The 12,177-nt window shown below is 27.8% G+C and overlaps 1 protein-coding gene across 1 annotated transcript; it reads right to left on the reverse strand.

Moving 5' to 3' along the window:
* Positions 1-443: 443 nt before the first annotated feature.
* Positions 444-6,362, reverse strand: LOC123295872 (cytochrome P450 4C1-like). The gene is made up of 10 exons (XM_044877333.1): positions 6,285-6,362; positions 3,961-4,217; positions 3,697-3,900; positions 3,395-3,574; positions 2,895-2,964; positions 2,638-2,764; positions 2,122-2,301; positions 1,752-1,820; positions 960-1,311; positions 444-616 (listed from the first exon to the last, which is right to left on the reverse strand). The coding sequence occupies exons 2-10, from the start codon at positions 4,214-4,216 to the stop codon at positions 444-446; spliced, it is 1,611 nt and encodes a 536-aa protein (XP_044733268.1). The 5' UTR covers position 4,217; positions 6,285-6,362.
* Between the last annotated feature and the right edge of the window lie 5,815 nt (positions 6,363-12,177).

The following is a 12,177-nucleotide window of genomic DNA, read 5'->3' on the forward strand; positions in this document are numbered from 1 at the left end:
TGACAGATATATTCATAGACATCTGATTATAATAAGTATAAATACTCATTATCTATGTATATGTTATATCCAGCTGTCTACACTGAACTAGCTGATGGTCTATGACTCATACCGCTATGATATCACAGCAGGGTTTACTCTTACTTAGTCAAAGGTTTACGATGAATTAATTTTATATTTTCGACATGTTATTAAAGTGATTCTCTTTTAAAATGATTTTGTTATTGGTTAAATAAACTAAGATTTATTGATGAATGACCTGAATCTGTTGCCTTGAATGTAATTAATCAGGCCCTTGCTCAAATTTATCTTAAAACATCAAATTACAAACGCAGACAATCCATGCTTCTGAAATATGTGGTTTTATTCAAAGTAAAAAAGATACATATAAAAAATGGTTTATTAAATAAAAGATTTATTTACAATTTATAAGAGAAAGTTTATCACTGAGACATCGTTTGACGTTTTTGTATTCTTAAAAGAAAGGCATTTGATAATTTTAGCGTCAATTCGGTTTTTAATATCAAGTCATCTAAATTTAAATCTGTACTTAATTTATAATGTCTGATCACTGTTGCTATGAGAATTTTCATTGCCATGTAAGCATATTTAATACCTGAAAAATTACAAATTTTTTAAAAATCGTTAAATCGTACATTGAAGGTAATATTATTTCTGTTAATATTGTAATTCTTTTTGAAACAACAAAGTGCTGGCAGTTATGAGAGCCCATAACAGAAAAAGGCATCCATTGAACACCTTACATCGTATTTTAATGAAGAGAGCAAATTTTTAATAGTCAGGCGGGTGTAACATGTAACATTTTTAACATATTTTTCATCATAATTCATATTTTTCGTTATTTTCACTTTATAATTTTAAGGAGTTCATTGGGTGCCTTTTACTTTTATGACCACTTACACCAATACATTTTTGACAAAGAAAAAGTAAAAATTTACCCAAACAATTTCGTGGTCCTCCACTAAATGGCAAATAACTATATGGATCACGTGATTTTAATTCTTCCGGTTGAAATCTTTCTGGATCAAAAACATCTGGTTCGGTCCAATATTCTGGATCTCGGTGTGTATAATATATTCCTAAAGCAATTCCACTTCCTTTTGGTATAGTATAATTTTCATCTAATTGAATGTCTTCTAGTGCATCTCGACCGAGAATTGGTCCTATTGGAAATAATCTCATACTTTCTTTAATTACCATTTCTGTATATTTTAATTTTGGTAAGTCTTCTAATTCAATTGTCTTATCGCTATCACCAACTATACTGTAAACTTCGTTATATAATTTTTCCTGTAGAAACATATCAGTTTAAAAATCAAATTACCAGTTAAAAAACGGACCAATAGAGAGTGAGGCGTAAGTGGTAAGTTCTAATACAGAAGTTATTATTTTTATTTAATTTGTAACGTTTCTTAATTTTCACGATTTATAGAAGTCGTAGCGATTTATAAAAGTGAACATGGGTTTATTGCTTATCATAATGATTAAACTCATAAATCAACATTTATAAACAAAAATCTTTTAGGAATTGCAGAAATAATGCACATTTGTAGCCTTGGGGCAGGAAAAAAAAGTACCTTAATTTTTAAAATCCCGCAAGATTCTTCTTTGTGTTCGATCTTCATGAAAGTCATAGCGCCAAATATAAAGAATCGAAAACTTTTTATAATCGTATATTAACACCCCACTTTGTACGCTCCCACTCAAAGCTAGCCTAAAAAAATAGTTACCTGAATATCTGGATACATTGCTAACAGCAATAGGGTAAAACTATTCACGGTTGCTGTCGTATCATTTCCCTGAAATTTGTAATTAGGTTTTAAACAAGAGAAAATTTGGCCAAAACGTCGTAATTTAAAAAAAAAAACAATAGCTAAAAATTGCGCCAGCTCGTAACACCAAACATTTATATCGTCTAATTATGTTACAACAAAGTCCTTATATAACCTCCTTCAATTTCCTTCAATAATTTCATAAAATATATGCTAAAATTAAGTAAACGAAACACTGCATATTTACGAAAACCGTTTAATTTTTGGATCAAACATTAGAAGGCGATTAATTTTTGAAAGTATTGGTATTATTATATTATATAATTACCGCTACTGTCATTGTATCAACTTCATTACGAATTTCTTCATCCGTGAAATCTGAGGTCTCCATCAATAATTGAATGAAAGCTTTTCGTTTAAATATTGGTTCATCATTGTTCTGGTCAGTTGGGGAAAATTTATTTGATTCTTGTATTTCTTTGAATTCAGCTCGTTTTTGTTTAATAATCTATTAAAAACAGAACATAGGAAATTTATTAGTGTATTTGGTTATTCTTGGAATAAAAAAAAGAAATCCATGTCTTAACTCGTGTTTATAATAACGAACACAATAAGGCAAAAGTTGAGGATCTGTCATCTTTTTACCGTATTATATACGTAATAATCAATGATTATTAATCAAGAAACATATTGATATTAAATTTGGGCGTAGACGACATAATTTTTTTAATCGCGAATGAGTTTTATTGAATCCAAGCTGTTGTTGAACAACAGCTACCGAAAAGAATTAAGTTTTTTCATGATCGATATTTTTAAAATAAAATTTCAAGTTTGAAATACTTACACTATCAGTAAAGTTGTGTAAATACTGTATATGAAATTGTAGTTCTCGATAAAGCTTTGTTCTCTTAAATATGAAATCAGGATGTAACCATACTTTTAACATTCTGGTATTAACAATATCTAAAACTCTAATTAAAATTTAAAAATTATATGAATCGTAGTAAATAACCTTCCAGTCAGTAGCCGAACGTTTTAGAGACGATTTAGATCACACTACCACTGAACCGATTAAATAGTATTAATGTAATTAAAATATACCTTGTTGCACATTCCACGTATTTCTCGTTACTATCTTCGAGGCTGTTAACTGTAATACCCAAGGCACTTTCTGTAAGACAAACACTAAATATAAATAAATAAATTCAATATTCAAGAACCTATTCTTATGTTTTTTTTCTTTCACATATTGACTATGTATTCAATAACAATATCAAATAGTCTTGATTCTGATTCATAATTAATATTCTATACACGAAGTTTTGATAAAATATTAGTATCATTATTTATTTTCAAGTTCACTTTTTTAACGATGAATTACTTGTATAAAATTAAAAGAACACAGGGAAATGCTTCAATTATCTTTGGCGTTTAAAAATTTGTGGAAATGCTCTAAAAAGTAGACATTTCATGGACCTGACAGTTTTGTGCTAATTTCGTTCTTCCCATTCTTAATTTAAACTTTATACTTTTGAAATTTCTAATCGTGAAAGTTGGATTGATAATTGGAATGAGGCTACTTCAAAGTTTTAGGAACTTACCGCAAATACTATCCAATGTACATCGACTTACGTATGGAAAAATATCAAAATAGCCTGTTTCACATTCCAATTTTTTTGCCAAAACATTACTTCGTTCTTGAAATATACTTATAAACGTATCCAATATTTTTTGATTAAAAGAAGGCATTATAATTTTCCTATGATGTTTCCAAATCGTCACTGTAAAAATTTCAAATTTAAATTATAGAAAAATGTTACAAAACAGGAATATTGGCGTCTACGACCGTCTAGTAAGAGGTCCTCGTTTTGATCACTTAGAAATTTAATTAATTAATATGTACCTGGTGCCGAAAATAAACCTGTACCCAACCATGTATTAATAAAACTATAAACGTATGATTTTTGTAAAGCATTTGAGTTTGTTAACACAGCTTTCATGTGCTGGGGTTTTGTAATTACCACATATAATTGATTACCCAGCCAGAATCGTGATGGTCCTTTATCGTTATAATTATAAAAGTGATAAAGGATTTGCTTAAATACAACTGAAAATAATACCATCATTGAATAAAGTTTTTTTTAAAGTTAAATAGTAGTTTAAGTACCTTCGGATGTTCCTGAGAACATATGTGCATTTCCGATGAATGGTAACGGATCTGGACCATTAAACTTTGCAGCCAATTTGAAAAAACGACGATTTTTCCATCGATACTCTATATATTTACCAACTATTAATGATAAAATCAGAATAGTTATTGTCGGAAATATATGATAATTCGAAGACGTGCTGTGTTCTTTTTTTGAATCAGAAACCCAATCATATGTTGCAAAAAATATTGAGCAAAATGCTGGAACAACCATCCTAAAACAAGAAATAATTTTCGTAAATAAAAAAGTTAGAAACTAGCATCGAAGGTAATCGTTTTTTAAAACAGCAAATTCAAACTTTTTTGGGCAGCTTAGCTAAATTTTGTGGGCAGACTACCTAGTTGCTTTCATTAATTTGCCTTTTTATAATCAGGAAAAGGAAACCGAAAGAAACAATTACCCGGAAACTCATTTCCATATAAGACGAAAGTTGCCTTAAAATTGCTTTGTGTTCCATAGTCGTAAAGTTAAGATATTAAAACATCTAGTTTTTTGTTTTTAAATATCGATAATACAAGTTATTTGTAATACGCATATATTTTTTCACTTATGTGTTAATCATGATTTACAAGATAAACAAATAATATTTAAAAGGTAAAACTATTTTGATTGATAAAGGTCTCTATGAATGTTAATTTTGGAAAAATTTATTATAAATACGTGTTACATTTTATTACTTTTATTTTTCTTTATATTGTAAGCAACAATCGATATATGAATATTTAATTGCTAATTATTTTGTTTGGTTATTGTGATGTTGATAAATATGTACACTGCTTATGCCTTGTAATTTTATTATTATTATTTTCATAATTATGATGAATTATAAAAACATTAATTTAGTATGTAGATTGCATACATTGATTTTTGATGCAATTGATTTTCATTTGTTGACTATGAATAATAAATAAATATTACAAATTGATGGTTCTGATTCATTTCGGGACACACACATAGATTTAGTTTTTAATATGATGATACTTTTCTAAGAACAGATAAAAAACCTTTTAATTAAAGACGAAATCATTAAAAAATCCAGCATATGCCTGACAACTTGTAAAAGAAAACAGCCCAATATCTTAATTTTTAAATTGTCAGGTTAACAGGTCAACATTAATTTAAAATTGTGTCACAAGAAGTGACCTGATAATAACATTAAATTACAATTTTTTGATGGGTAATGAATAATAGTGATAGGATAAATACGTCACTACAATACCTACTCAGATCAAACTAAGAGAAATTAAATTCTTAGGCAGAGCATTTTAGAGTTGACATTCAATGAAAAATTTACAAATTCAACAAAAATTTCCACTTAAATGATAAGTTTTTATCTTTGTAAACTAATTTTTAACCCCTGAAAAAAAGGGTGCTATTAGTTTGACCGCTATCAGTGTCTTTCTGTCTGTGGCATTGTAGTGCCTAAGCGGATGAACAGATATTTTTGTTTTGTTTGAAAGGTAATTTAATGGAGAGTATAATTACCTATGTTTCAAGTGAAAGTTTAGGGTTTCGTACCCGGAACAACAAACAAATAGACGATGATCCTCAAAATCGGTTCAGATTGGACAATGTTCTAAGGAAAATGGTATTTTAATGGAGAGTGTTATTAGATACGTATCTAGTGCGAGTTTAGGGTTTCATATCCCAAAAATTTCATGCATTTATATAATTTGAACTGAGTTCGTTTTTTTTTTTTTTATTGCAAATTAATAAAAGTTACTTATTTCCTCCCAATTATTGGTATTGTTATTGAATATATTCTTTAACACCAATAATTAGGAGGAAAGAAGTAACTTTTATTAATTTGCAATAAAAAAATTTTAAAAACCATTTTATTTTTTCTACTTTTTACAGTAATAATAAAATAAGAAATTTAAAATAAATAATAAAAGAAACATAAATAATAATCCAATAAAAAATACTGTTTGTTTTGAACATTTAAATTTTTGAACGAAGCAAAACGACGTCATATCACGGTTCACGACGCCACGGTTTATTTTAAGGCCCAGAAAACTAATATTATCCAATAAAAAATACTGCTTCTTTTAAACATTTAAATTAGAAAAAAATAATAAATAAAAATAAAACGACGTCAAATCACGGTTTACGACGCCACGCCACGGTTTATTTTTAGGCCCAAAAAAGTAGTTAAGAAAAAATAAAATTTTTTTGACCTTTTCAATTTAAATAAATTTTTCACAAAAATATCTTTGGTTCGAAGTACGAAATTTTTCAATAATTTGAGAAAAATTATACAAAAAAATTAAATATGTCGTACCTTATGTCAATAATATTCCAACAATCACTTAACGCGTATAAAATTGAACTATACAAATTTTAAATTGTACAATTTCAATTAAACATGCCTCTTTAATTTACAATGGACAATTAAATGTATTCATTTGAAGAACTCAATCTTATATGGAAAAGAAAAGACTATTAAAAAAAAAACAATATGAATAAATACTTGTGTAATATACGGCGCTTAAAATAAGAAAAGGGTAAAAGACTATGTGACCTTGTGTTAGAGTCTGTAAATGATGTTCGAATCGGTTTTTAATCGAATATCAACCAATTTTCAACATGCTGAAAACAGTGGTTGATGATATAACTTACATAGAAAGTGTAGCATCAAAACACCAAGTGTGATTAATTTTTTAATCCAAATATAAATATTTTTTTAAAGAAAATTTAAAAATATTAGATTATTATATGTAGTAGATACCCGCCCGTTTTGCTGGGCAATTTCTCCTTTTTAAAAAAAAAGACTATCACGTTATAGCCCTCATTTATTTTACAATCCTACCTTTTGTTCACAATTTTATGGATTTTAATTTTTTTGTGGGGAACTCTAATTTTTTTGAAAATGAAGTTTTGCCCATGATACTTTCTGACATTGTAACTTTTTAATAGGTCCAATCTTCAAATTAACCTGATTTTTATACTTTCTGGATCAAAATTCATATCATCCACTGAGCTTCATCAAATTCCGAAATAAAAATTTTTATTCGATTTTCTCGATTTTTTCAAAGGGGTACCCCTTAAAAAAATTGCAAAAAATCGAAAATTGTTTGTGTCCCCAATTTCATTAAAATTCAGTATATAAGGTAATTTTGACCCAAAAAGTACAAAAATCAGGTGCATTTGTTGACTGGTCGGATAGTTTTTGAGATACGGACTAAAATCGATCCAAATAGTTCGATTAAATTAATCTGATTTTTGTACTTCTTGGATCAAAATTATCCCATCCACCGAGTTTCATTAAATTCAAAAAAAAAGTTGTTTTCCTGATTTTATCGATTTTTTCAAAGGGGTACCCCTTAAAAAATTGCAAAAAAATGGAAAAATTGTATTGCTCGTTTAAATAAATAAGAATTAATAATCTACATTTCATCATACCTATCAACAAAACCTTAGAACTATTACTGATTTAATAAATATGAATAACTTACTAGATTTTGACGCAGAGATATGTATAAATATCAAATATATAAAAATTATTCTAGTTTAGAGCTACAAATATGATAACATATCAACTTGCTTACGGGTAACATACGTCAGTACATACATATATGAATGTAACGGAAGATAAAAACACCTTTTAGCCTATGTTGTTTTTATTAGAATACCCATGAAGTCTAAATCCTTAAAACCTGTGTAAAATTATCTACATAAACCAAAAATATTATTATATTTTGTTGTTATGTAAAAAAGTTATGAATATAAAAAAGTTGCTATCAGCTCCCAACAGTATTACCAAATATGCCTATGTATCTTTATGGTGTTATATTATTACATACGTTTCTTATCTACATTTGCTATAGAAAATACAATATGCAAAATGAGATTTTCTATATATTGTAATTATTGGTTCTGATGAAAAAATATGCTTAAGAATGTATGAGCACGGTAGTGGGGGCACAAATTTATAAAATATATATTATCAATTTTGGTGATAAATTATATTATAACTTGACAATATAACACGAAAAGTAAGAATAAAATTTTTCGATATCTGGTGTATTTTTCAAAATATCGAAAATTGAAATTTTGTTTGATTATTCAGCTTTCGATATTTCGAAAACCAAGGACATATCGAAGAATTTTACATTTATTTTTCGTCGACATTCATGAAATTATAACAAAATTCATCATCAAAGTTGAAAATAAGATAAAATAATTTCAACCCTAAATCTACCCTGCTCTTACACCCCTTATATGGACGGAGACACTTGGTCTTTTTCTTTTCTTTGCCATTGCTTATATGTTTACTTTCTATTAAAAAGTAATTTTTAATTTTGATTTCATTCACTCCAAGTGAAAATTATCAAAAACTTTCAAAATATGTCGTTTTTTGAGAATCCTCCATAAGAGCAATGTATTTTATATCGATTTTCAATGACTATTTAAAAATTTGCACGGATACCTATGCTGAAATTTGAACTACAAATTCTTTGAGTAAAAGTCTGCTTATAAGAAAATTTTGAGCCTTTAAATCAAACATTGTTGTCATGCTCATACATCCTTAAGACTATAAATATTCGATTTTGAATCATTGGATAAAGTAAGTATTGTAAGTTTAGAAGAAAAAAATTGTGAAAAAAGTTATAACAATTTTCATCACAAATTCCACTAAATAAAAATGTATTTAATTAGTTTTTAACTTCCCATATCCTCATAAGAAAATTTTATTTAAATTTTTTTCGAAAACTTAAATATAATAAAATTACGTTTTAAGAGCTTTTAATAAATACCACTCAAAATGATGTATAAAATTGATGAATACCTACATCATTGAAATATTTTATGAGAAAAAAGTTGGTATTCAAATATGAAAAATCTCAACCAAATATTAATTAATTCAAAGTGGATCATTTTATTCGAAAATAGAAATTAAACATAAAAAAAAAAACAAATATAAAAAACTGCAAGCCAAGCGTATCTCTTTACGTTGGCTGTGGTCTACCTATATTGTAAAATAGGTAGACACCATCAATCTACAATATTGTAAAAGTGTTCTAGTTTAGTTCGAACCGAGTGTCCGAAGACATCTCTCTTTTTTTTTTTAATTATACTTTTTTTGGTGTAAATCAGATACTAATGTAACGTTATACACAAATTTTTCAAATTTAGGACAAAATCCTATTGCAAAAATAGTGTAACATTCAAGAACTGGTGTACTATGAGTGATGATGAGCTGTTCTACACTCATCATAGCTTTTATATAGAAAAAATATTAAATGTTGGTCGCAAACAAAACAAAAAATTTTAAACTGAAATGCTGACAAACAACTATTACTTACTCTTGATAGTTAGAACTTTTATGTATTCATGCGAACTTCCAGCGAAAAACTTTTCCTTTGCTTTGAGGCGTTTTATGGTTTATTTTATATTTTTAACTTTTAGTTAGAAACATTTTTATATAGAAATACTTAGAATTTTTTTACAAAGACGTTGCAAGTTATTGATAAACGTAAAAAATTGATATAAAAAAAGAGACAATTTGAGAAAATTTTGAGAATTTTCATTATAAAATTCTTACAAACCATTGTTTCCAAATAATGATCACAAATAATAACTCAAGTTTGTTTTCATGCCCTTTGCCCCTTTGGCAGGGTTAAACTGTCTCAAAGGTAAAATTGGGTATCAATCTTGGCCTTGTCTTGAAAATTAACTTCCATTGATAAAATCTTGTGAGGTTGGGATATCAAATGTATATGATTTTCGAAAAAAAAATATTTTCGTTTTAGCTTTCATGGTATCATGTAACGTTCTTACTTTAAGTTCCTTCTACAACTTTGGTGATGGCCAGAGTTTTACTCATCTCACTCAACAACCTCAATTTCTATGTGATAGATCGACTCTTGGATAGAGCCAAAAAGGCAAAGACTATTAGAAATATATCTTTTGATAAATTTATTTTATCTTATACAATTTCAAAATAAAGACCCATAAGATATCGCGTAGACAGGAAAAATTGACTCGAGAAATAATATATATTGAGAATACCAATAATAAATAAATTTTTCCAAAATATTCAGACAACTGTAACTTCGACGAGTTATATTCTAGGAGAATTAGTATTTCAAGTTTAATTGATGACTTGTTTCTTGCTCAAAGTAACACTCTTTAGGGTTTTTATTTTTTTTTTTCTCAAATGAATGAAAATAACATAATTATCTAGTGTAAAATAATACTGTCAATTAACCTAAAAAATCATCGAACTAAATTGAAATGAATAGACAAGAATAAATGACATTACGAAAATGAGAGAGACGAAAACAACGCTGATGAAAATAATTTGTTCCACTTGTTAAAATAATATGATATTGTAGAGACTGGCATGGCACATGCGACATATACTTTTATACTTAGTATATACAATAAAAAATAAAAACATTCAAAAACCACCCATCCACAAACATCTATTACGTCAATGTCAGTTTATTGTGTGATGTACAAATAATATAACTTCTGAAATAAGAACAGGAAGAATAAAATGAAAATAAAAATAAAACAAAACAAAAAAAAAGTAAAACTGTTAAGAAAAGGAGTATCTCATCAATTCCTACAATTCCACAAACACATATAATGGTAGTTTCAGCTTCGTTTTGGGTTGGTTGGTTGGTAGTGTGTTATTTTGTTCTATTTTGTAAATAGTATTTTATTTTATATAAATAATAATAGGTTGACATGTTAAGAATGTTGTATAATGTGTCACACAAGATCTTATAATACTTTAAAAAGACATTACATACATGTACATCACTATCAATGTGTGTATCGATGTGTAATAACGAATAAGTATATTCGAAACACGAAAAATGTCCAAATAAAATCCTCTATTGAAAAGTATGATCTCATCATACTTTGTTAACTTTCCAGAGGAAGTTAATGTAATGGGATCGATTTTGAAAATCTCCAGTTTTACATATTTCTGCGGTTTCAAGGCTGCAATATCCGAATCAAACCTTTTCAATGTGATGTCTGTGTGTGTGTGTCTACGTATGAGCGAATGTTCGTTCGGATTTTTTCGCAGCGATTATCTCGCGATCCAGTTATGACATTAACAAGTGGCTAGGCTTATTCAACGCGTAATCGTGTATTTAAGAACTGAAAGAATTTTCAGCAGAATTAGTTCAGCCGTTTTTTAATGGTAATAAAAAACTGGAAAAAACTGAATAAACAGAATCTGGAAAGTGGATAAAATACATCATTTATCTATGGAGATAATGATCGTTCCAGCATAAGCTGCAGTACATGTTCGAAGAATAATCTATAAAGGCTAACAGGACCTTTTTTTTAATGTTTTTCCCCTCCGGGAAGTTGGACTACAGGGATCGCACTCACACGACTTCAGTACCACTATATACTGCCAATTTTTAAATTTGTGTTCTAGTTTTGATTAACATTGTAGCCATATATTTCTTTCTAGTTGCAAAGAAGAAATACGTCGATATTGAATTGATTGTTATTGAAAACGTGTAATTTTCAATGCAAGTTTTTTATAGCTTATACAAATGTCTTTGTCTGAATTTCGGAGCTTGGATACAACTTTCTATGGGTTATAATGTATATAAGCAAAATAGGTTCATTCATCTATAAACGGTTTGTTCATTGAAAGGAGGGTTGATGGAACAAAGTTTTTTAAGGTATGAGTTGAATCACAGAAAAGCCACCTACCCATTAACTTGTTTCAAATTTGTAATCATCCGGCACATAATAAAAAAGTATTTACATAAATGAAAATTTTATTTTTTTGAATTTCCAATTAAACTTGTGATAATTTACCGAGTTATGATAATTTTTTCTTACTTAAAATTAATTAATAAATGTACAAAATCAGTGACAGAAATTTAAATTTCTAAATCGGAAATTCAAATTTTAAAACGGACGTAACGTCATAGTATGTGGTTTGCCAGACTTGTTGATATACTGTATGGTATTAATTACTTATATTTTGTATGGTATTACCATAGATACATACTATAATTACTATATACGTGGAAATTATACCTGTAGTAAACAGTACATTGAACTGTGAGCAACTGACAGATCACATATTAATACGCCATGACGCTTTTAAACAGTATTTATATATTCCCTATTATTAGCAAATATTATAATTGATATCCCAAATCGGTACATATTATAATTATTTCTAGTATATG

Source organism: Chrysoperla carnea, chromosome 3 (genome assembly GCF_905475395.1).
Source record: "Chrysoperla carnea chromosome 3, inChrCarn1.1, whole genome shotgun sequence".
NCBI classification, from domain to species: Eukaryota; Metazoa; Arthropoda; class Insecta; order Neuroptera; family Chrysopidae; genus Chrysoperla; species Chrysoperla carnea.